This window comes from Spea bombifrons, chromosome 3 (assembly GCF_027358695.1).
Source record: "Spea bombifrons isolate aSpeBom1 chromosome 3, aSpeBom1.2.pri, whole genome shotgun sequence".
NCBI lineage: Eukaryota > Metazoa > Chordata > Amphibia > Anura > Pelobatidae > Spea > Spea bombifrons.
Window position 1 is genome coordinate 24,238,146 of NC_071089.1, and position 25,887 is coordinate 24,264,032.

The following is a 25,887-nucleotide window of genomic DNA, read 5'->3' on the forward strand; positions in this document are numbered from 1 at the left end:
CCAAAATAATATTGTGTAATGTTTTTCCACTTTTTTACCTATGATTGTGTGTCTAATGCATGGTGGATTCATAGAATAAAAAACTAAAGACAAAATGTTACTTTTTTATACATTTGCTTCCAATTTGGAAATTTCCATGGTAATTTTATATTCTACGTACTGTAATGTAGTTTGAACATGCATTTGCTTGCAGGTTCTGCTGGAAAAAAGTCCCTGTCTACCAAACTAAGGAGAAGTTCATCAGCTGCCGGGGTAAATGGTAAGCTAGCCTTTACACTGTCCTGGGTCATTTTTTTTTTTCTGTGTATTTATTATCAGCTGTGTACACTATTGTGAGCAAACGTCATTACTTTTTCTAATTTTATAGTGTTGTGTAATTGTAACAATTACAAGTCAGACCATTGCAGCTGCTGAAATAGTACAATCTCTGCACCAAAATGTTATGAAGTACAGTACCCACACATGGTCAACCAAAGCAAATACCGGTATATGTCTTGAGTCATGAAAGTAGACACTCTATAGAGTTGTAGAAATCGACAAGAAGATTCTGACCAATTTTTTTTTTATTTGTTTTTGGTCCCTTCGTTTTCAGACAGCAAATTTTTGTTTTTGCCGTATCAGTTTGGACTAAATGAAATTCGTTGTCACTCTCCCTCATTCACTCTTTCATGCTGTAATTATTTGTTTCCCAACCTCCTCCACTTCCGTGTCCCTGCTGCACAGCTCCGCTTCTTCTCTTACATCTTCTTGTTCTTCTGTCTTTTCTTTTGCTGCTCCAAAAATTCTTCTTTTTTTGTCCACTTCTTCGTGAACAACTGGACATGGCCTCCTGGTGGATGTCCGCAAAAGGGTGGAGCCTCCATGCACACCCCCTTCCTAGATTCGCAGTACAATAATACAGATAGGAGCAGATGGGCCCTCTCCCCTGTTCTGCCAATTAGAGGAGGTGTGTGCCCAGAGGCCCAGCCTTTTTGTGGAAGTTCACTGGGTGCCCATGTCCAGTAGTCCACGGAGAAGCAGATAAAGAAAGACTTTTTGGACCAGCGGACAAAGAAAAAGAAAGAAGACCAATAAGATCCAAGAGAAGAAGCAGAGCTGATTTCCAAGGAGACAGGGACATGGAAGGGGTCGGCAGAAGATGCAGGGAGACATTCATAGAGAGCATGAATGAAAACGTTGGAGAACATGAGTGAGCATGTGAGAGCGTTAGAGAGTGAATTTAGTGAACAATGAAACTTTGCCTTGTCTTCGTTTTTTTGGATGTCCCGACTCCTTTTCAGAGATTCACACCTATTGACGAAATTGGCAAATTTCGTTAAATTTGTACAAATCTGAATGCACAACTCTAAAACTCTGGTTAAGTGTAGTGTATCCTGTATTTTGTACATGGAGTAGGTTTAACGTATGCATTCTTTTTTCCCTATGAATAGTGACTGTTGAATCTGAGTCTAGTCCAATGAATATGGAAACAGAACTGACAAAGCACCAGCTAAAAGAACAACAGCAAGAAATCCAGGATCTCAAAATCCAACTGGAAACCAAGGTAAGGGACCCTGGAAGAAATGGGTTCTGAAAGAAGAACAGTTATGGCCAACTGTACAGGCTTCCTAGTGTGGTTGACCAATCTCTAAAGCTTTGCCAGGTAAAGGGAGTGGTGAGAGCTAAATTTGTGTGTTTTAGGGTTTTGTTTGTTGGTTTTCTAGAAAGTCACTTGAACAAATATGGGTGATGGTTATATTTAAGGGTCTTCCTTCGGTAACCGCTATGCACAAGTTTAAAGGCTTGTGTCCACAAGAAATCCTATTGTAATGCCGTAATTCTCATAGATTAGTAAGTAGCACAGGACCCTTTGACACCTGAAAAGCACAGTGTAACGTTCAAGTAACATTGGCACCAGAAACTGGACTGGCTTGTTTTTCTATCCTACAGGTTAAAAATGCATTTCTCATTGGTGAAGCTGCAAGGGACCCTAGACTGTTCCTTTATTGTTAGATAAGTCATGTCTAACTCTAGACTGTTCCCTAGACTTGTTAGAAAAGTCATGTTCTTAAAAAAAATCTTTACACAAAATACTTCACTGACACAGTGTTATTTTTTAGGTCAATTATTATGAGAGGGAGGTTGCATTGATGAAATCTAATTTTGAGAAAGAGAGAAGGGACACGGAGCAGAGCTTCAAGATAGAGATCAGTGAGCTGGAGGAACAGAAGGCTGACCTTGAGGAACTAAATGCAAAATACCAGGAGGTCATCGATGGCATGAAAGAGCAGCTCCAAAAATCTGCTCACATCCAGGACATGGAGAAGAGGTTTGAAAAAGAGAGAGCTGAAATGGAACAGTATTACGCCAAAGAAATCTCTACACTGGGCAAAAGGCTCACCAGTGAGAAAGATCAGCTAGAGGAAGAGCTAAAGAGAGCCCACCAGCATGAACTACAGGCAATGAGGTCTGATATCACCTATTTACTTTATGGTATTTTAGATTAGAGACGCAATGTGCCATATGTCCGCATCTTGATTTCTCCGACCTCTCTTGCACGTTTGCAGTGACTCCTTTGCAGGTTTGACTTGCTGTCTAGTGACAAGAAACTGCTTTTGCTGAAAAAGTGCGTCTTGGGCTCTTTTCCCAGAATTCCACATATTGCAGCAGCACTGCAATCTAATGCATGTGTATCACTAAACCTCACTCACAGGGGGGGATGCTGCTTTGGGGAGTAACGCATGGCACCCAACGCGGTGTCTCCACTACTTACTGTTTTAATACCTGCCTCTTTTTTCAGCCTGCCTTTAAAATGATTTCAAATATCACTCAAATTGCACTTTTTATGTGTGTTAGTGGCTTCGGCCCATCCGTTTTTTATATCACCCGTCACCTAACCTAAACACTGTGCTATGAGATTTTGTTCTTTGTTCGTCTTTTCAGCCAGTCCTGTATTAATGGGTTATGGGAGCTAACCGCTGGTTTTAAGAAGCACTTTTTCAGCTTCATTGTGAATGATTTTGGTTATATTTTTGCTTATATAAACTGATTTCCCCCCCTCAATTATATGCACAATCTGATTTGTTATTAAAGCATTTTAAGGTTGTTGAACTGCAATGTGCTTTGCTGCTGCTTCCTTTGACTGAAGGTTCTTGATGGAATGTTCCGAATTCTTGGATATTTGGACGGTGCCATCCTGGTTAAACTCTGGACCTCCACAGTGGGATTTCAGGATAATACTAAGCATGTGAATAAATAAGTAAACTCTGGTGTCAGGGCTTGATGTCCAAATTACGATCTCAGACCTGAGCTGTGAATCAGAGGTTGTCTATATCCAGTTCTTGTCTATATATACATAATATTGATGCATAACGTATTGATGCACAAATATCCTGAACTTCTGTCTGTAATAAGGTCCTTGAGGGCAGAGTTGGACACCGCTGTCCTAAACCTTACCGTGCATGGCTGCAACTAAGCTAATACCAATCACATCTTCTCACATCTAATGCTGGAGCCAGTTCTGCTCTATGTTGTCTATGTTCTAATGCCTTGAACTTTGTGTGTCCTGATGTTGTTCCAGGGTCAAAGTCACGATTTACTATGATATTCCATAGGAGTGAATTATTCCTTTAATTGTATATTAAATTGGGATCCTAAGACTAGATCATGTCCACCCACTCATCTTTGATGCCCTCTTATCATGATAAATAATTGTGTACTATAGTGAAGGCTGATACCAAAGCCATGGTTTCTCCTGTAAATGTGTAACATGATCAATATTTTTTGCCTTTTGAAGTCCTTGTCTCACCACAGTCAATATCTTTTTCATTGTTACCTGTAACCTCATTACAAGCGGTGTTATTGTTCGGGGCATGTGATGCTGTCAGTGAAAATGCCTTCTCAATGAGCATATAACTGTATGTGGGATCTATTCACTAAAGGTAGAGTTGGCAGGAGAATTGTGGTTTTAACTCTTTCATGTCAAGGCTTGTTACTAATTCCCAACATTCGACGGATCCTCCATTGCGGAGAGCTGAGCTGGCCAGGCATACTGCATAATTTAATAAGTGAAGAGAATTAAGGGATCTTAATGCTCAGTTAAATAATGATATAGCTGGGTGGGCAAACTATTCCGGCAGCTGAAGCTCATTGGGATTGGAGCTTTATAATGTGTGTATATATAGTGAAGTCAGGGGGTTTGAACCATACATTTCCTACAAACTCTCCCTTTAGTGAATAAACCCACTTCCAAAATCCCACTTCATATATCCAGCGATAAATGTTTTCATCCAAAAGATTTTCATGAAACTGTATGACTTATATATTTTATTCAGCTAAAACGAGGAGTTCACATGACTGTTAAGAACAAAAAAAAACCTAAAAACAATATATTTATGGTTTGCAGTAAAAAGAAATCTTACTGGGTTAATTCAGCAAAACCTTAACAATGGAAATTCTTTTATGGAAATTTTTTTTATTTTATGGGAAGCGATTTCAGGATTTTTTTCCTGGAAGACGTCTTGCATGGTATTTAACCCTGTATTTTTTTAATGTGTGGATTGCTTTGAATCCATTTGCAAGTCACTACAAAGTAATGTTAAAGGGGCAGTATTTGAAGAATCTCAGGGTGAACCCTTTCATAGTCCCCAGACACGGTCATATGACATGTTCATGACTAACTGGGTCACCCCAATGGCCAAGTGTAAAAGATGAGGGACCATGAACCTAGAGCCTTTGTATCAGATGCTTATTCCTGTACAAATTGTTCTTGTCCAGCGTACTCAAGTGTGTGGGTAAGAACACCTTACCTTTCATCTATTCTGTATCTTGAAAAAGTTTACGCTGGCCCAAAACTATAGTCCTCATCAAGCTTTAATGAATAGCGCCAATATAACAGTTGGGGAGTTATTCAGTCTTACACCCATTATTTATGATTTAACAGTGTTATAATTTACAGAACTAGCAGGTCAGTTTCGTGTTGGATAAGTGTTACAGCAGAATAGTGTACAGAGAATATCCTCAAATCCTAGATATTTCACATAAATCTATGTAAACCGATTAAAATAAGGCATAAGCACGCATTAGAAACCCACCTTATGTATATACCAAGAGAGCAGCCATTCCATCTTCATGCACCCCCCAGGGTCTCTCCATTATTTCTACCTTGGCCCATTTGGTGGCAGCTGTTATGTTCCAGCAGACTTCAAAACAGTTAACTATTTGAAGATGCTAGTTTTGCCACAAGTTCTCAAGTAAAATAGTATTGTTAAACTAAACCTAAGGCGTCATGCAGAGGCTTTTTTTATTATTAAAAGTAAAAACTTGTCCTTATAGCAATGCATCAACTTTAACCACAAAACAAGTGCACCCAATAATCCCTAAAATGTTTGTACTCGGTTTAAGAGTGTCTTTTGACTAAATGTGAAATGATATGTAATTCAGGTGAACATCCACGTTATTTATCTATAGGGGTCAGGCAGAAGAACAACTGAAACAGAGGTTGGCAGAAATTGAAGCTCAGTATGCTGAATATTGCCAAAGCATAGTGCAGCAGCACCACTGCGAAAAGGAGGAGACCCTGCGCAAACACGAAGAGGATAAAAAGGCACTGAGACGAGAACACGTCATGGAGAGATCTCAGTGGGAAGAGAGAGAGAGGGCTTTAATGGTGCGCTGGAAAAAAGAGCAGCTTAAGCTAGAAGAGAAGCACAATGAGGAACAGGCGCTTATCTGTAAAACCTTTGCCGTGGAGAAGGAACAGATTGAAGACCAGTACAGAACACGCATTCATCAGCTGAACGAGGAAATTCAGAGCTTGCACGTAGGTTTTATGGAACACAAAAGGTGTCCATGCACCGTAGGCAAGCATGAACTGTTGAACAGGCATTCTGATGTTTTAGAAGAAAGCCTGATCGGTCTAAACCAGCAGCCATTTTCAGTGTCTGGGTTTTATATGGGGACAGGTGAGGCCAACGTTTGTAAAATAGACCAAGATGAAATAAATACGCCTAAAATGGTTGGCACAGGCAGTTTGGTAGAAAATAAAGATGAGCTTGTACAGATGGAAATTAAACAGATCAAATCCCAGCATCTTCAGTACCAGCAGCTTTTATGCTCTTTGAAGGCAGCAGAAGAAAGGGAAGCTTTGTTAGAAAAGGCAGAAACAAATGCTTTGATAAAGATTGAAGAGATGGAGAAGGTAGTATCTTCTCTAAGAGCGCAGCTGCAGGATGAAACAAAGGGTAAAAAGGTGCTTCTGGGAGAACAGAATCGGCTAGAAGAGGAAAGAGATCTATTAGTAAGCCAAGTGAAAGCTAAAGAGGAAGAATGTCTTCTGCCCAAGGAAAAGGAAAAAGAGCTTCTGTCTAAAATACAAGAAAGTAATGACACTGTTGAAAAACTACGTTCAAGCCTCCAAGAGCTTATAAGCGATAAGGAAGAACTCCAAAAACAGGTTGCAGGTTTGCCAGGCCTGGTTGAAGAACTTGAACAGAAGAAGGCAACCATGGCTCAGATGGAACAGGCTTGCAAACAGTCAAGTGAGCTACAAAATGTGTGCCTATCTCTACAAGATGTAGAGGAAACACACCTGGTGGAGGAACTTATTAATCGAAATGTGCTGCTGTCTCAGGAGGTGAGAAAGAAGGAAGAGGAGATAAGCATCCTCCAGAGTGAAATCAGAGAAGCATCTGGCAAACTCCAGCAGATGGAAGAAGAGGCAACTAACAAGGTCCAATATGCCATGGAAGAGCTAGAGAAGGAGAAAAGCTATACAAGAGACAAACTTTTCAAGCTAGAAGACTTAGTGCGGGAAATAGAAACCAGCGCAAGTCTGGATAACAGGTTTGGCAACTGAGCTTTTTATAGTTTTATGTTCACTAATTAGAATGAGCCAGTATGAAAAAAAATAATCGTCACCGAATAGACATTACTAATCACTCTACTGAACCCTCAATCTGTGCTATACCATGCTTTAAATGTATTGGGAAGGCTTGTGCTTTTGCTTGGGATTGCCCTGTCCGACAGGTCTGTACTCTCCATACTAACCATATTTCTCTAGTTTTATTAGTCTTTCTACACTGTAAAAAAAAATGGTTTAATTAATCACCGCACTCATTTTCTTTCAAATATTTGTATATCAAGAAGGAGATTGCTTTATCTTTGTGTTGATGAGATCTCAATGACAATTATGTTCTTGGCTTTAGTCTGGACAATTTTGTACATTGGGTTTTTTATGAACAAACAAAAATTTACATTTCAACCCCTATGAATTCTTTGTGGCTTTTGTATTTAATATGGGCGTGTAAATATGTATCTATATGTATATAAGGGTGGGTATGTATGTATGTGTGTGCGTGTGTGTGTATGTATGTATAAAATATATTTTTTACCCAAAAATGTGAAGCTATGTAATTTTGTCTTTTGCAGTAACATGAGAACATGAATACAGTACTATATTTCTTTATTAACTAATAGCATTTTGTTCCCCGCACCTTCTGTCTTGATAAATTAAATAATGTGCTTTCTTCTGACAGGTGCTGACTAACTAAATAGGACCTATGTATTGTGTATATAATGGAAAATCACTGCTTTCTAACATCAAACTTGTTTACATAGGATGGAGCTGTGCCGACTCTCTGAGGACAACAGCTTATTGAGGAAAAAACTAGAACCATTGCAGCAAAAAGTGTCTGACTTGGAAGAACTAAATACAATGACCAGGTAATCGGTGTTTGTGTGTTAATTTTCTTTCGTTAGCCCCAGCCCTCTACTTTTGGACAATGACCACTCGCCCTGACATCTATCCTCCTTTGAAATATACTTTAATGAGTTTATATACTTGGATGTGCCTATCATAGGATACAAGTAGAAGAATTAAAGAGAGAGAAAGAGAAGCTGCACAGTGATACACAAGAGCTGACCAAGCAGGTGAGTGCCCTTTGGCATCCCTTTTTATTTCATTGGAAAAAATAGGTTTTTACCATTCATGTCATACAGCCGAGGTGAAAACATTAAGTATTCACAGGGGAATTCTCAACATTTCTATTGACAGTCCTTAAACGTCGGATTACAAATAACTATTTTCCCTTTTATTTTATTTCTAATCCCAAGTTTAAAAGTGGTAAATTCTTCTATGACACAGGACAAAAACAAAAGAAAACAAAAATCCTCATTAGAGTTGTAGTCACTACACCACCCCATTGTCAATCCACTCTTGCATGGATCGTTTATCTAGTAAACAAGGGTACTAGAGGAAGGAATATTAATTGACTTAACCAAAAAGTCATCTGAGACAAATGAGACCCTAATTAATGGCACTCGCCCAATTACAGATGTGCTTTGTTATAGAAAGAATACATAGATATTCTTATTGCCCTGTGCAGGTTATACTGTTCCAGTCCTCTAGGTGGAGCAGTTCATTTCCACCTGCAGACCTCACTGGCATATACTGTAAGTTGGGTTGGCTGTTTGAGGTCTGAATAACTCTGTCCCTCTCCTTAGAATGAGCAATACCAGGATGAGCTGTCTCAATTGAGTACGCAAAGTCTGCAGCTGAATGGCACCCTGTCGGATCTGAAAGCGCAGAACGTGGATAAGGAGGAGACCATCCAACAGCTAAACATCCAACTGCAGGAGGTGGAGCAGCGGCATAAAGAGGCGGCTGCCACCATAGAACAAATGCAGGAAGCACTCAATGGTTTAGAGCAAGAGCGGCTGCAGAGACTTGGAGCATGGCAGAGCGAGAGACAACACCTAGAACAGGAGCTTCACATGGCCAAAGCTGAGGTAACGTTAAAAACAAATTTCAATGGCCACTGATGATGGACCACCCATTAATGCCTGTTCAACATATCCTTTACCTTAGTCTGCTAGTTCCGTCCTGGCATACAAATACCATAAACACGCTACTGATATTCATATTGCAGACCACACAATAACGTGCATGTAGATTCCACAATATAATAACGAAGATGGTATGATCACATTATCTATTTAGTTTTAATTATTCCTTATTCATGGTTAGGATTTATTTTGTTATGAGAGACAGACTGGGGCAATATGGCCATTGGTTAACTTCCGCCGGCTTTCTACTTCTGGCATAGAAAGGGGTATAGCCAGGGAAAGGGGATACAAGTAAGTAACGTATACTGATATATTCTCATCTTTATGGATAACCTGGCAGAACACTTAATTTATTTGTGTTGTTGTATTCCCTGGTAGGCTTGCTAACCTGTTGCTTGTAGAGCTTGAGTATAATGAAGTACACTGGACTGTGTGTGATACAGTTAAGCATGGGAACCTGCAGGGTAAAGCCCGACATCTCCAACCCAGTACTGAGCGGTTGTAGTTCTACTAGAGTTTAGACACAAGACTATTCACTCGTCTTAGAGTGCTTGTAACTTATATTAGCGCTATATCTTTATATGAAAAATCCCTATAAATGTCTCCTTAGAACGAGAAGTACCGGGATGAGCTGTCTCAGCTGAATGGAACCCTGTCTCATCTGAGTGCCCAGAATTTGGGTAAAGAGGAGGCCATCCAGAGGCTAAATAGCGAAGTTCGGGTAAAGACCCAGCAGCAGAAAGAAGTGGCTGCCACCACAGAACAACTACGGGAAATGCTCAGTGCTTTGGAGGAAGAGAAGCTGCAGAGACTCACGGCATGGCAAAACGAGAGACAAAACCTGGAACAGGAGCTGCGTGTGGCCAAAGCGGAGGTAACACAAAAATCCGTGTTTTTGAAATGAAAATCACTTCAATTAATAAATGTATAGTATTAAGAAACATATCATACAGCTCACTTACCTACAGTATGAGCTTTTTGTTTGTTTGCCAATCAGTTTAACAGTTTTGAGACATTTAGTTTATACTTTAAACTTATGGAATGTGAGCTCTGCATCTTGGTGGCAGCGTTAGCTAATCTGTTTTCTGTTCTAAAGTTCTGTCCTTTTCATCTAATCTTAAAAAAAAAAAAAAAAAAAAAAAAAAAAAGCTGCCTGAACAAACTGCTTAACATTAGGGCAGAGCTAAGATAGCTAGAGTAATATTCGTGGAGATCTTGAGGACCTTTCCCCATGGTATACATGAAAGGGGTTTTCATTACATATAAATGTATTTTTTGTTACTGTGGCTTAGTTGGTGCATACAACTGTTACATGTCAGATTTGGGAAGAGTGACACATCTGTTTGAGGTGGTGCTTATTTAGCCTTCGAATAAGTCCTTGTCCTTCTATTCTCATCACCTGCTGCCTTTCTGTAGATCACAGTAGTTGTATGCTGCCCCTTGGTTATTGCAGGTGGATGGACACCGTCCATTTGGTAGGCAGGTTGGTCTGAATTATTTGTATTGAGTAGCGACTATCGATAAAGGTGACAGATAATGTAATCACTATGCAGAAGGATACGTGTACAGTAACTGTATTAGTGGCACAGTTTTGTGAATTCTTATGGCTTGTTGTTGTTTTCTTCTCCTTAGAGTGAGAAATATAGCGCTGAGCTGTCTCAATTGAATACACAGTCTCTCCAGCTTAACGGCTCCCTGTCTGATTTGAGCGCCCAGAATGTGGGTAAGGAGGAGACCATCCGGTCGCTAAACGCCCAACTAAAGGAGGTGGCGCGGCAGCAGCAAGAAGCGACTGCAACCATAGATCAGCTGCGGGAAGCGCTCAGTGCTTTGGAGGAAGAGAAGCTGCAGAGACTCACAGCGTGGCAAAGCGAAAGACGGCAGCTAGAACAGGAGCTGGACATTTCAAAAGAAAAGGTATTGGCTGATATTAGGATGTTATGCTAATAATCTTGTAGAAAAACCTTTTAGTGTTTTTAGAATAAACCTGTTTTCTAATTTTATTAAAACAATGAATATTTAATTTTTTTATCTGTAAATATATATATATATATACCGTATTGGCTCGGATATAGGCCGCACCCGAATATAGGCCGCACCATAAAAGTTTGGTGCTTTTTAAAGAAAAAGTTTTGTAATAGATATGTTGCCACTCTGTCCCACCCCCCCAATATGCTGCCACTCTGTCCTCCCCCCCTGAGATATGCTGGCACCCCCCCCCACCCCAACACGTATTGCGTAGATGTCCCCCACCAGACACCCAGGAGTCTGCTCTGGTAAGTCTTGGGGGCAGAGGTAAAATGCATCGTGCAGACGTTCACCGGCTGCGGCGATGCGGGTAAACAACCTCCGCTGCCCGCACGTCTGCACGATGCGCTTAGACAATCTCCTGTGCCGGCACTCCCCCCGTGGAAAGTGCCGGCAGGGGAGGCTGTCTGAGCGTATATATCTGAGCTGCGGGGGATCTGTATCCTAACCCTGCTGCCTGCCAGGCACCCGGAACTGCATGTCCTGGGCGTCGGGGGCTAGACCCCGAATATAGGCCGCACCCCCACTTTAAAGACTTAAAGTGGGGGGAAAAAAGTGCGGCCTATATTCGGACCAATACGGTATATATATGTTGCTGTATATATGTGGCTTATGTATTACATTACTAGAACGCAACACAACGTAAAGCGGGTTGTAGTAGAATTAGCTTAAATTATTTTATCACTTCTTTCAATTTAGCAGCAGACCTTCATCCTGCAATCCAGCCTATCATCTCATTATTTAGTGCCCAAAGTTTCCCTTTTATAACAGCTTTTTGATATAATGCTTGTACTTTTTATAAAATAGTGTAAAAGAGATATCCCGGCAATGATATTATTGCACTTTAATGATTTCTGCATGGCCCATTTCCACTTTTTGAAATGCATGTCAGGATTCTGCAGAATCCCCCCCCCCAGCTGTCTTCCATCCATCTCCCTGAAGGTCATATACTTACTGTCAGTCAGCTCCAATGCTGGCTAGGAGGACAGAGTTCTTTTCAGACCCCAGTGTGTGAATTTGTGTAATTATTTACTTTTTTTGTTATTTTCAAATATGTATGAGCTATCAAGAGTTAGATATAATACTGTTTTCTAAAGCTTAAACAGTTGCACAAATTGAAATTTAGAAATAATACCTAGTGATGACATTTATATGTTTGTATAAGTCTAAGCATAATATAGAGACATCATGGAACTATAGATATTGGGGTTTTTTTATTTGTCCTAAAGACTGTCCATATGTGCCACCTGACGCTATGTTAATTATTTTGTTTTGCTTCTAGCTCTTGGCTATGGGGGCTCTTCAGCAAGATGTTTCATCACTAAAGCAAGCAAAGCAGGCTCTGGAAGAGGAATGTCAACGAGTGACCAAAGAACTTAAAGAAAGCGCACACAAGGTAAAGTCAATATGTAAACCTGTCCTCAGAACCAAGGGGAGAAGCAGTGTTACTAGTTTTGTAGTTTATTTGCCAAAGATTAAGTTCACCCAAGAATATCCCTGAGACAGAGCTTTTGATTTGAGGTTATTTAAGGACATGTTGTGAATGACCAACGGGGTCCCTGACTACTCCAGACCCCGGTAAATGTAATACATAGTAACATTAGTAACAGTAATTTAAGTTGGATAAAAAAAGACACGTCCAAGTTTACCCTTGCTGTGAACCTTCGACTGAGGTCTGGCCCATCATAATATATGGCACTATCAGTAATGTCAAATGTTTGAGCCCTAAAATGCTTATTTCTGACTTTTTTAACTGTTTTTACAAGCATATAATGAAAATGATTATTTTGCGGCTGCAGGTAATAGAAATAACGGAAGTGGAGTCTGACTTGAAACGCGCACTTGGTGAATGTCAGGACCTGAGGAGAATCCAAGCCCAGCTCAGAGAGGCACTGGATGACTCCCAGGACAAGGTAAACTTCTGTAAACCTGTGTTGAATATCCGCTAGGCTGTCTGAACAAACATTATAATTAGGCACCCCTTGTAGCATGGGGGGAAGGGTGTCCAAGGCACTGTAGTATTCCCATGGGTGCCAAAGAGATGAGCCCATCTATAAAGTGAAAAGTGCTATGCACCTACGGCTTGAGGCATGTTAGTTTTCAAAGCTTTCACACAATTGTGTGCGATACAAGCTGTTAATTAAAGACACAGCTGCTTGAAGGGGCTTCCATAATAATGTAGAAGATACATTTCACCAGTGCCAGAAGGGATGACACAAAACACGTTGTCATTACAAAATAGTACTACGTTTATGTTGGTGTATACAGGCAGGACATTTGGCTTGTTTGGATTTAACTGTAACAATGCTAATGTGTCTATTCCTAGGCTTTTGGAGTCTAAAATCATCAATTTTTCACGTTTAATGTACCTCTTTATTTTTTCGTCCTCATATAAAGTGTTGGTAATTCTCACCATCTAGGTTCTTGAAGCCAATACGAAGCTAATGCTTGCGCAGTCCCAGCACATGAGAGAGGTCCAGCAATTGAAAGAACAAGTCAGTGCTTCTGTGCCAAAGGACCAGCTGTCTCAGACACAGAACAGATTGTTGGAAGAACAGCAAATAGTCCAGCAGATGCAGGAGAAGCTGAGATTCCATGCTGAGCAGGCAAACAGGCAACTGGCCATGCAGCAGGTATACAACAGCTAGCTGATAAAACACCCAACACTACACTCTCCCCACATTTATAAAGAATCCTAATGAACATTATTTATAGTAGAAATGTTTGAAAAGATAATGCATTATGTGGCCATATTTTTCAAGCAAAACCTGAGAGGGTGGTAGTAGGGCACGTAATTCCTTTGGGATCTCTCATACATTTTTGATGCCAGTGATGTTATGGTGACATCACTTGGCTCTCAGTAAATTTTTTTTTGTATTTCATGTTTTCTTTCCTCCCTCCGTTGATCTGTCTGTGCTAGTCTCACGGCAATCAGCAAGCAGGGTTCCATGGCATCCTAACAGCCTTCTTGGAACAGGTTTCAAGGATGTACACCTATGTCCTATGGGGACTGAACAGGTTAAAAACAAGGAAATACTTTTAAATGGTAGTGTAGCTTAGAGAGGAGTTGTTCCAAAGACCGCAAATGTAGTCTGCCTCAGTTCTAGTACAGACACTATTGACGTGAAGGGTGTTTTCTAGTGATCGACCATTTATTTATTTAGGAAGCCCATGAGAAGCTTTTGAGAAAGATGGAAGATCGGATGGAAAATGTTGAAATGAACTTAAAGAACGTGCGGATGATTCTTCAAGACAAGGTCAACCAGCTAAAGGAGCAGGTGAGAGCAGATGCATGAAAATCAAAACTCAGCAGCTTGATGCAGTTAAACGTGCCAACAGTTCCAATGTTACACATGTTCTCAGCCTAGCGAGGGGGGTGGGCGGTCCACCCCGGGTGCCGCTCATCAGGGACGGTAATGTCCGCCGCTAGAGGAACAGGCTCGGTTGGGGAGATCAAGGATCTCCCTCTAACCGGCTTAAATGTTTTAAAGTGTGTGTATGGGGGGTGTGCCACATACAAGATCCGCCCCAGGTGCCACATACTCTAGGTACGCCCCTGTTCTCAGCAGCCATATGTGTACATTTCTTTTAAACTCTATCAACCTGCGCCAGTATATAGATTACGGCTGTTAACTTTAACATACATTTACATTCCACCTATGCATTTGCTGCAGAAATTGCTCACACAAAGTACAGCTGAAATTTTATTTTTTACCTAACTTTCACCTTATTAGTATGATGACATAATCCGTTATTCCATAGTTACCCAATTGATGTTTTGATTCTTTTTGTGTATTCTGTAGCTGGAAAAAAATGCAAAATCGGATCTGCTGTTGAAGGATCTCTATGTAGAGAATGCACATCTGATGAAGGCTCTTCAAGTTACTGAGGAGAGGCAGAAGAGTGCAGAAAAGAAAAACTACCTCCTAGTAGAAAAGATTGCGGCTCTCAACAACGCCATTAGGAAAATCACACCAGCATCCTTGGGTGTTTGACATTTGCACCAGGATTTTTCCTTAATGTTGCACTACGGACTAGAAAATGGATGAAAATAGGAGCAGAGATGTAATGAAATCTTAATCTGTGCAGCCAGTTATGAGAGTGAATATTTTTATATTTTTATTTTTTTTTAATTCACGTGCCCGGTTTGGATCTTCTCCTCTTTGGATCAGCCACCTGAAATGTTTTAATACCGAGTAAAATCGGTATATGGAAACTTAACATGCACCAATGGCTGTCGTGCAGCTTGATATACGGAATCTCTGATGTACACGTTGTCAGAGAACGATCTTATCCCTTCTCCCACCAATAAAAATTATTTTATATTTTTTTTTTGGAAGCATGAAATTGGTTTCTAACAATTACTGTCAGGTTTTATCTTAAGAATTTGATATTTTGTAGACAGATATAGTTTTCCTGTTCAAATATATTGCTGAAATTGTCTCTGTTTTGTAGATAATCCGGTTCTTATTGTGTCTCTGAATTCTCCAGAATCGGTTAATGACGATTAGAACGTTAGTGTTGAATATAGTGAAAAGGCTCTTAAAAATAAGCAATTTTGGTTCTTAGATTGTGAAGTGGATTTATCACCATGGCAGCACTGTTCTGGTGAGTGTGCCATTTCATCACTATGGAGGGAAGACCACTTTTCAAACATTGTACCATGAACACTGTGGAATAACAATATGGGCATGACTGCCTTTCTGGGTGGTCTGGTCCCCTAGTTTTCATTCTTCTGAAATGAAATCTTTCATTCGGGCACTAGGTAAATAACTTGCTGTGCACTCTATGGGTTGATCTACAGCCCTCTAGGACTGGACGTAGACCTCACCAACAGCTTCTTCTACTAATGGTTATTTCCTTCGCCCCAAACACAAACCTTAAATAATCAGTTAAATTCTGACTACAAACATGTATTATCGTGAAGTAGAACTAGCTGTTATGGTAAATGTGGTGCAGCTGGCCTGTACTAACACCACCCTTGCAATAGAAACTACATGGAAGTTACAGAAGTTGTGATCCTGTATAATTTTTTTTTTGCGCATATGGGATAATCTCAACAAAATAAACGTATGTGTGGGAGTTTTTTTTTTTTTAAAGGCTTTTTTATTTCTTACATCCAATGTTTTGGACCCTGTGGTGACTTTCTGTATAACTTATTTATCAATTCTTCTCATTTCTTTACAAAATTGTTCATTATTTCTTGTCATTGTCACAGTTTCCCTGTCTGTGGTCCAAGGTCTCAGCTTTCTATCCCCATTTTCTATGTAGTATATACAGTCACCAATGTGCACAAGTTTTTTCTATGGGCAAGACGTGTTTATAAATTTTATTTTGCAACAAAGCAAATGTACATTTTGTATTCTATCTGGGATGTGTACAGTTATTTCTCATTACAGACTGTTCATTTATATTGATTACAAAAAAAACACGCTATGTATATTCAATTTAGAATGTGTAATTTTATATTTGGGTTTGTATATTTATATTGCCATGAAACCCCAAAACCGAGGTTAGTGACCTGAAATTAGGGAAAACTGAAACTTTTGCTATGTTGAATTTATAAGCGAAGCTTGGATTTTCTTGTGTGGAAAACATGAATAAACTACTTGTTTATTTTAGCTGTTGTGTTCATACTTTAGATGCCGCTTGGTATATTTTTCTGTTTTTTGGTCACTGCACTTTTTCAATGTGTTTTCTTACGCCTTTTCTTTTGCGAGTATGCATGTTATAGCTGTGTGTGTGTGTGTGTAGCTATTTTACCCACATACAGCTATTGGGGTAGAGAATATTTTAGTACGCTGCCCATCTGGGTCACTCCTGTGCCAGCCTCTGATTTCATATTGGCCATAAGTTTATACCTTATCTTCCTTTATTTGCTATTATAGCTGTGGGTTTGATTCTGCAGTGCCATGGAATCGTGTGGAAAGTAGTTTTCTCAGATATTGGCCATTGGTGTTACTGCTGTTGTGTCTACCTTTTACACTTGGGGGTTCACGTGCGCATGTGCTCCTATGGAGGAGCCTCCACTGCCCCTGACACAAAAAAATGTTGGCAAGAATATTTTATTTCATCCACAAATTTGTAAGCTGTATGTCAACTGGAAAAAACAGAAATCTGAAAAAAGAAACTATTACGTATTAATAAATTACGTTTAAAAAAATACCATTTACTGAACAGATATGGTGATAATGCATAACCCCATCACTATATACTAAAGCAACTCACACAGAAGACAATTATACATTTAACTATTTATTTATTACTAATTCTAAGGCATCTAAATATCCTATACAATCCACAAGAGATTGTTATTTCACTAGAATTGATGTCATTATTCCCTCTAGCCAGGGGAGCCAAGCTTTGGTTGCCGCAGTCCAAAGAAGAGAAGCCTCTCAGATTCTTCAGGTCTAGTAGCGGCCTTGGTTGTTGTTGGTGGGGTAACTGTTTTACGCAAGATGTCATCAGCGAGTCCGGGTGGTGCGAGGTTATTATACAAGCGGCAATTTATGGCTCCTTCTGATGGTGGTGGGGAGATAAATGGTTCCTGCAATGGCTCTGCTTCCTTTACTACGCTCACAATATCTTTCTCTGCATTTTTTACATCATTCCTGTTGACAGCCAGCTCTTTTTGGATAGTAATGAGAGTATTCCAGGTGGTATTCTGCTCTTCTCTTAACTTTTCATATTCGATTTCAGCGCTCTGAGCCCTTTCATTAGAGATGTTTAATTCTGATTTTAAATGTTCAATCATCTCCTCAGAGGCCTTGTGATCCGCTTTCAAATCGTTGTAATCTTTGGTTATAGCTAGGCTGTACGAAGCTAGGTCTAAAAATGCTTCCGGTCCTGTCCCCATTTGTGTCACCACCATCTGTACCTCCACTGTCTGCGATTCCAGCAGCGTCTCTATGTTCTTTCCAGATTGAATCTCCCTTCTATATCTCTCAAGCTCCTCCATGTTTGCTTCCAATTCTCTCTGTTGTTCTTCAATGCGCTGCTGTTGTTCCTGCAGTTGGGAAGTCAGTTGGTCGACTTCCCTCTTTAAAGATTCTGGGTCAAGAGCAGGACCATCCTGCTCTCCCACATCAAAATACAACTTTTCAAGAAAACATTTGCTGCTTTTCAGCTCCTTTCTGCACCGTGGGCACGATACTTTGGGGCTAGTGCAAAACCACTGCATGATGCACTTCTGATGGAAAGTGTGCCCGCAACAAATCGCTGCCACGTCACAACTATTGTCTAAATAGTCCATGCAAATACTGCATGTTGCCCAAAGGGGCATGGCTGCAGCTTTCTGTAATCTCTCTCTAGTCACGTTATTCACCTCTATTCACCTCTGCACTGTGAAGAAAAATGTGCACACGGAACTCCTGGATCCCTGCTATGACTCTTCTCATGTTTCTGATGTCATAGAGCAGCCATGACTGAGAAAGTTTAACCTCTAAACTGCTAATCGGTGAGTGTTTATGTGATTGAGATGACATTTAAGGATTCTGTTTAAAAACAGATATTTTGTATTAAAGTGTGTCTGTTGTTGCAAAAATGACAAAGTGACATTGTTTTGTAGAGCATTAATTCCCGCTTACTCATTGTGCTAGCCAATCAGTAAACGAAATATTTACATTAAGTATATATTTTTTTTTAAAAAACAGTGTTGGCACCTATGTATTCTCACAACAGAAGGGTTAAATATATATTTGCAGCAGGGGCCAATATTTATATATATCGGCAGCAGGGGCCAATATTTATATATATCGGCAGCAGGGGCTAATATTAAAAGAATGAAAATTAACTGCCAGTTCAGCTGTTATTTTGAAATCATATTTCAATCAGTCTTTACTTCAAAGAGATAACTACATATTATGTAGTCAAATGCGTGTCTAACGCATATATATTTTATAATTGCCCCCCCCAATATGAAAGCTGGAGATACCACTGCTATCCTGCCACCAACATTGATCAATAGATAATCTAGGGAACAAGATGTTTTAAGAGCCTTTACATCACAAGTGCATGTTATGAAAACCATGTACTTTGATTTTCAAATGTGTATAAAAGTTCATATATGCAAAACACAGAAGTAAAAAAAAAATAAAAAAAAATTGTAAGCCATTATGTTTTATTACACAGACAGGGACGCAGAAGTATAATTCAACATTTAGTCATAGATAAATACATTCTGGTGCTGATCAGAGTGAAGGCTATAAATTTATATTGGTCTATAATGAGCGAGACAAGGAGAGCATTTTTAAGATAACACGTGTTCCAGAACGCCTTGTCTAATTAACTGCTCACATTTCCATCTTGGCAAAAAATGCTGGAGGGGGGAAAAAACCAAAACACATTTTTAATATGAAACAAATTAACATTCAACCCAAGATTAGCATCTACTCAAAGTAAGCCGTATGTTGTTATACAGCAAATGCAGGAAACCTTGGCCACACACATCTTACTATAATTTACAAACAAAATGAAAAAATAGTTACATTAGAAAGAAAGGAAGACGCCTAGTTACTCATCACCCAAATTATCACGTAAATTAACGGATGAACTTGTATGTAATTTTCTAATAGTATTTTTTTATTTTTAAAGAAACAGTCTAGTCCCCAAATCTATATTGGTTTCCATTTTTCATGGACTCCTAATAATTATACTGAATGCAAACCAGTGCGGGATTTTTGTACTTATCGAACTAGAGACTTCCAAAGCATAAAATAGTATTGTACAGTCAGGTAGGTTACCAACCACAATAACCTGCTTCATCTCATTTTGTTCCAATAAACTTTATATGTAGACCTGGAGGCTGCCACTGTTATGTCATATTTTGGGTGACTTTCCTTGTGCAAACACCACACTGATTATTCATAGCAATAATGTGTTGCTCCACAGGCTTTCATTAAAAAAGACTGTCCAGCTGGGTTATTAAGCCATTATTGTGCCATTCTATAGTTTAACACAGGCAATGTGAAATGAGTCAGGGTGCTTGTCAAATGCACTGGGTTAAGATAACAGCTAGAAGACTTAGACAACAGTACAATATTTTTAAGAAACATACTTTTAACCTTATTATCTTAGTAATAAGAAAGTTTGGGGGAGTCTCTCCTCTGGCTGGCATCTAATGAAATCAGGAAGCATTAATGTGTACGCCTCTCGCACATGCTTAGTAGCATGGCACTAAAGCAGCAAATAATGGCATGTATGCTAGCAATACATCAGTGTCCAGATAGCATACATGCCATTAGAGATCAGTGATGGGAGATCGGTTCCGATGTATAGGGTCCCTGCATGCAGTTGAAGAAGAAAGAAGTTGACAGAAGAACGCCAATAACTAATCATCTACACTAATTTTCACAAACAAAATTGACTTTCGTTTACAATTATTGAAGTAGGTCCCCTTTAAACTGCTGTGATCTGCATTTCATAAGCAAACAGAAGCACTCACTAGAAAGTAAGCTGTCAGCTTAAAATTGGTATAATATACTTATTTGAATGTCACCCAAGAGTCACGCAGTATGAGACATTCAAGCTGACAAATCAACATAGTACAAGTACTTTAGGCTATTCTAAGAAACAAATAGGACTTATATCCAATGACAGGCAATTGCTTTACGTGAACCATTAATTACCTGGCTGTTTTTCTTTAAGAGAATTGATGTTCCATCTTCAATTTCAAACTCCCCGTAGTCTCTTATGCAGCGTACCTGAGGGGGGAAAAGAAAGAGGTAAAATACAAAGGGTGATCTACTTTAAATATACCATATCTTCCCATATTTTGATTTGAAAACCTGTATTTTAAAGAAACATAGTCCAAAGCATTACAGGTCATCTTGCAGAGGTTTGCTCACAAGACACAGATTTAAAGATGAAGAATCGCTACATTAACAATTATAGACATGCCAGCTTGGGTATATTATATACACTATGGACAAAAATATTGGGACACTTGACCATTACATCAACAGGGATTTAATGACATTGCATTCTAAATACATAGACATTAATATGAAGCTGGTTCCCCCCTTTGCATCTATAACAGCTTCCAATCTTCTGGGAATGTTTTCCACAAGATTTTGGAGCGTTTGAGGGATTTTTCCCCATTCATCTAGTAGGGTTATTTGTGAGGTCAGGCACTGATGTTGGATAAGAAGGCCTGTCTCGCAATCTCCGTTCCCAAAGTTGTTTGATGGGGTTTAGGCCTTCCCAAAACTGTTTCCACAAAGCTGGAAGCATAGCATTGTCCAAAATGTCTTTGTATGTCCCCTTTAACACATCAAGACATTTTGGACCATGCCATGACATAAAAAGTGTGATCAGGCAAATAGCAAGACTGTCAACGACCCTGCAGACACAAAGTGAAAAAAGAAATCTTACGTACAAAACCACACACTCACCTCAATATATAAGCTTTTTGGCGGCTTCATATCCTGGGTTAAATCCAAACCCTCTTCACCTCCTAGGGATCTCATGTATGTGGCCAAGGACCTTTTGTACTGATTAAACCAGTCAGTCTACAAAAAAAAACAAAAAAACACATTGGGTTTAACTAGAATTATAAAAATTAACAAAACATAAGTGACATTTTTGAATGTTACCAGGGGAATAAGCACAATACCGGCGGCCTGATTGCCCAATAGGGTGATTGGCCCCGTTCTGCAACCACCCTAGGCCGGCATATCCCACACAATCTGTGGAATTACGAGGGATATGCAGATTATGTGAAAATGTCATTCACGCAATCTGAAATTACGCACAAAGGATGATAAAGGAGTCCTAATGTTTGCTTTATCCTTGTCTGAATTTTGAAAGTTTACTTTAAAGAATAGTTCTTTCCATAAATGTCTAACACCAACAAACCTCTTCTGCAGACATGTGGAATCTCAAAGCATTGGGGAGCACACTGCCATATTCCCATCGGAGAGCACGGATCCGAAGTAAGCGGTCATACCTGCAAATCAAAACAGCCTCACTTAGTGGCATAAGATAAGCAATATTTTGGGGAAAAACCTTGAAATTGACATTGAAAATTATCTTCATCTAATATCACTTTTTCAGTATACAAAGCTGATATTCTTTATAAAAAAATCTGTGAAGAGTGGATGTCGCATAAAAGTGGATCTGTCCAGGTTTTATAAAAAAAATAAATAAAAAAATAAAATAAAAAATTAACTACTCAGCCCAACAGTGTGCGTGCAGGAAGCATCAACTAGCAGCTGAACTACCAGCTTCAGGTACACAATGATGTCACTGACATATCGTACACATGCGTACTTGTTCCATTGGGCAAGATTGACATAGTGCTGCGAAAAAGTTATTTGCCCCTTTCCAGATTTTATCATTTGCATTCTTAACAGGACCATGTAATATATATATATATACACACATACATAAATAAAACTCGTCTGATGTTACTTATTGTTAGTCTCTGTAACATTGGAATGTCAGACACTTACAGATACGCTACAATGCAGCGGCGATTCCTTAGCAGACAACAATGGCGGAACTTAATAGTTGGTATGAGGTCGCTGCGGCCTTCAGACTTTGCTTCGTTACTAATGGGAGAAAACCAGAAATAAGAGCAGCCAAGGTTAACATCCCAGCACAAATAAAGTGTGTGTCTGGGATATGAAGTGTACTACGGACAAGGAATTAGTTCCCAGCATATGCCGAGGGAACCCTATTACTGCAAACGGCATTTTAAGGAAGAGTAACAGAATAATATTGTTTATTTTTGATCTGCAGCTGAAAGCTGCATTATGGATATAAAAAAAAAAAAGCACCTAAGCAACCTTCATTGCAATAGACGATTATCTGAATTAACAACATATTACAGTGGCCTGTATTTTGAAACACGTATAATTATATGTATGCGTGTGTGTCCCCCCATAGCACAAGATGACTTACACATCTGCCTGGTTCTGTTCATATAAAGCTTTCATTTCTTCAAGAACCTGTCGGATCCCATCCTCCTGAAAATACAAGCACACCAACCGAGATTATTACACGGAGAAAGCCTTAAACTACCTGAAAGCAGATCCCTAGACAGTAGTTACAGTGTAATGCTATATACATCCTATGACCTTGGTCTGTCCTTTCTTCTGATTTTTAGCTCTCATGCACACTTGCAGGATTTCTAAGGGGCTGCCCTATCATCTGAGTGTCCTTTCCTGTCCCAGCCATCTTTCCCCATCTCCCTTAAGACCCACAACTTTAAGGACACTTATGATCACTTACGCGCCCTTCCTCCCATATTCCTTACTACTTACTAGTGTGTCGGCACCACCCCTAACAACGAAGCTTTTACCTCTTGTGTAATTCACCCTAAATCCCTCTAGATCAGGGGCGTCCAACATGCGGCCCGGGGCAACCAATCTTACGCGACTTACCTGTGGGAGGGTCTTCTGTACTGCATAGAGGAAGCCATGACTCTGCTCCAGTCCCGCTTCCTCTGTCCAGTACCAGAGAACGCAGATGGAGGCCGCGCCCTCTGCTTAAGTCTGTGAGCGGCATCGAGGAGCTGCAGTGCAGGTAAGGGGGTGGGGGAGGGTGTTTGAATGAGTATGCGTGATTGAGGGAATTAATCTGTGAATGAATGAGTATGTGAATGAATGAGTGTGTGTGTGTGATAGCATGGATGTGTAAGTGCTGGAACCTAGGCATGTTGGGACTGTGATTGCGGTTAGCAATCACACTCCTATCATGCCAAATCTGCACATCACTTACAGCCACCCTGTACCAGCATGTACTCGCTGACTTGGCATGATAGGAGTGTGATTGCTAACAGCAATCACAGCCCCATCATGCCTAGGTTCCAGCATTTACTGGTTGGATGTGTAAGTGCTGGAACCTAGGCATGATGGGACTTTGATTGCTGTTAGCAATCACACTCCTATCATGCCAAGTCAGCCAGTACATGCTGAAACCTAGCTATCTGCCCCCCTTGTGTATTGATGCTGCCAGCAGTATGGGGTCTACACATCACTTACAGCCACCCTGTACCAGCATGTAGGAGTGTGATTGTGTGGTACCTTGCCTAGGTACCAGCATTTACTGGTTGCCTGGGTATGATAGGAGTGTGATTGCTGTTAGCAATCACACTCCTATCATGCCAAGTCATATTGCTATTTTTTTTGTCCAATTGCAGTGTGTTACCTATTTTTATAAAAAGTAAAGGTTTTGTGTCATTTACTTTATTTTAATCTGCATATTTTCTCACAGTGAAAAATGAGTGCGGCCCTCGCACGTATACAATTCTGATGAAGTGGCCCACTGCAGAAAAAACTTGGACACCCCTGCTCTAGATTGTAAACTCTTCTGCTTACCTATAATTTATGTAGGTAAAATTGTTATGTTACATACCAATTGTTATGCCCTAGAAATAAATAATACTTCTGTCACACATACCCGCCATTACCTTTAGAGAGCAATAATACTTTGTAAACACACGCTTAACATTAAAATCAGGCTTCTATGTAAGAGCCATCAGCTTGCGGGGCTTTTGTGGCTGACAGAAAGCTATGAAGTCCTGCCAAATCCATGACTGCTAGCAGGTATGCTGCAAATCATTGGACTATTGGGTCCAGCTCTTTTAGAATAGATGAGACTCTCGCCAATCTTCCTGGGGTCTCGTGAGTCTTCCTGCTTAATAAGGACTAAATACCCGCGGTATATAGTGTACGGTACCCCTGTATAAGTACTAATGGCACTCTGTAACCGGGGGTCACTCACGTTGAAGGCGGGGAGCTGTCCATCCGAAGCACGTTGTAGCTCCCGGATCAGCTCTATTGCCTTTTCACAAAACATAGTGGACCAAAGCCCGACACCGCCGATAAAGTTTCGCGCCAAGACTACAGACGAACACCGGAATCTGACGTATACATGAGGCGGGCGTTCTGAGGAAGCGGTAGCCATTTTCGAACCTGGCAATGAAACCTATACCTAGCTATGGATAAGCGAGGATTACTTTACAGACAGGTTTAAGTACTTATTTTACAAAGTATTCCCTCCTCGCCAGCCTATGCTCCAAAGCTATAAACCAGAGATGTATCCGCGGGTCTCCGCTCTCTGGGTTATCCGGGTGGAGCCAATAGGTCAAACCCCGGAAAAATGGCCGCTCCCGTCGTAATTTTGAATTTGTGACAGTAGTAGTGTTTCTCTCTGCCTTCTAGCTTTATGGGTCGCGGAAATACGGAATTGGCCGCCTAATGTTGTGAACCAATGGGTGGTTATCGTACTGGTCACTTAGTACGGAACGCTAGAAAAGACAATCTTTCTGTGGTTTGCGTGATCGCGTTGGACGAACTTATGTGGGGCTTGTGTCGGCGGGGTCGCAGGTGAGTCAAGGGTGTGTGACGGTATACTTTAGGGTCCGTTCACTAAACGGGAGAGTTGGGTTTCAGCTCCTTGGCTTCACTATGCATTATGAAGAGCCAACCCCTGTGAGCTTCTTCTGCAGGGAGAGCTTGGCTAGCCCTGTCTAATGAATAGATAAAAACGAGAGGCTTCAGTCTCCTTACCTATTGAGTATCATGCATGGCCAGCTCAGCCCTTTTTGCGGAAGACGTTTGCTAGTGATGGCCCTTTATAATGAATGGCCATTCTGCCTTGTCGCTTACTGTTTAACCTATAGCTCCCGGTATACAATAATAACGTGAAAGATTATGGCTCCAGTTTAGTATTTTATAATGACTCAGGCTAGGAGTAAAACTAAACTGTACTTAATATTGCACCTTTTATATCGCTGCAATAAACATTATTCTACTGTATAAGCATACCTGGGAACTTCTCGGCTCTGGCTACCCAGAGGCTTCCCTTGCGGGACGCGGCCAGGGCTGCACGCTGCGGAACACCCCCATGTAAATGAAAAAATGGGCGGGGAGCGGGGCGGGTCAAGACCCCGCTCCCGCGATCCGGAGGATTCGGGTCTTGACCCGGAGAACAGGAGGAGCAGCGCTCACCCGGCAATCTCTGGGTCAAATCCGGAGAGTTCCCAGGTATGTGTATAGGTGATATTTAATGTGTATATATAAACCAAAACAA

General features: G+C 40.4%; 3 protein-coding genes across 4 annotated transcripts in view; 2 read left to right on the top strand and 1 right to left on the bottom strand.

The window, feature by feature from the left end:
* NINL (ninein like) overlaps positions 1–15,517 on the top strand; it is a 38,666-nt gene extending 23,149 nt beyond the window's left edge. The window contains exons 15-28 of one of the 2 annotated variants that reach the window (XM_053460624.1): positions 194–259; positions 1,431–1,543; positions 2,100–2,446; positions 5,449–6,822; positions 7,597–7,701; positions 7,839–7,908; positions 8,482–8,766; positions 9,434–9,697; positions 10,456–10,740; positions 12,134–12,247; positions 12,651–12,764; positions 13,272–13,484; positions 14,016–14,129; positions 14,655–15,517. In XM_053460624.1, coding sequence (XP_053316599.1) covers positions 194–259; positions 1,431–1,543; positions 2,100–2,446; positions 5,449–6,822; positions 7,597–7,701; positions 7,839–7,908; positions 8,482–8,766; positions 9,434–9,697; positions 10,456–10,740; positions 12,134–12,247; positions 12,651–12,764; positions 13,272–13,484; positions 14,016–14,129; positions 14,655–14,846 — 3,656 coding nt within the window. In that variant the 3' untranslated portion in view covers positions 14,847–15,517. The remainder of the gene's footprint in view (positions 1–193; positions 260–1,430; positions 1,544–2,099; positions 2,447–5,448; positions 6,823–7,596; positions 7,702–7,838; positions 7,909–8,481; positions 8,767–9,433; positions 9,698–10,455; positions 10,741–12,133; positions 12,248–12,650; positions 12,765–13,271; positions 13,485–14,015; positions 14,130–14,654) is intronic. The other variant, XM_053460625.1, reaches the window with a different exon arrangement.
* Positions 15,518–18,953: 3,436 nt separating this feature from the next.
* GINS1 (GINS complex subunit 1) lies at positions 18,954–24,840 on the bottom strand. The gene is made up of 7 exons (XM_053460633.1): positions 24,577–24,840; positions 22,753–22,817; positions 22,302–22,400; positions 21,706–21,796; positions 21,243–21,359; positions 20,478–20,552; positions 18,954–19,168 (listed from the first exon to the last, which is right to left on the bottom strand). The coding sequence occupies exons 1-7, from the start codon at positions 24,757–24,759 to the stop codon at positions 19,100–19,102; spliced, it is 699 nt and encodes a 232-aa protein (XP_053316608.1). The 5' UTR covers positions 24,760–24,840; the 3' UTR covers positions 18,954–19,099.
* A 34-nt stretch (positions 24,841–24,874) lies between these two features.
* Positions 24,875–25,887, top strand: part of ABHD12 (abhydrolase domain containing 12, lysophospholipase) — a 38,765-nt gene continuing 37,752 nt past the window's right edge. The window contains exon 1 of the mRNA XM_053460632.1: positions 24,875–25,181. Within this exon, the coding sequence (XP_053316607.1) occupies positions 25,066–25,181 (116 nt within the window). The 5' untranslated portion in view covers positions 24,875–25,065. The remainder of the gene's footprint in view (positions 25,182–25,887) is intronic.

Bases quoted from the DNA above. Each gene is read 5' to 3' on its own strand.
- GINS1 (XM_053460633.1), bottom strand. From the start codon at position 24,759: ATGGCTACCGCTTCCTCAGAACGCCCGCCTCATGTATACGTCAGATTC. The intron at 21,360-21,705 runs GTTTGTTGGTGT...TTTTTTTTGTAG, and splicing joins TCCACATGTCTGCAGAAGAG to ACTGACTGGTTTAATCAGTA. The intron at 20,553-21,242 runs GTGAGTGTGTGG...TTCCCCCCTCAG, and splicing joins CAAAAAGCTTATATATTGAG to GTACGCTGCATAAGAGACTA.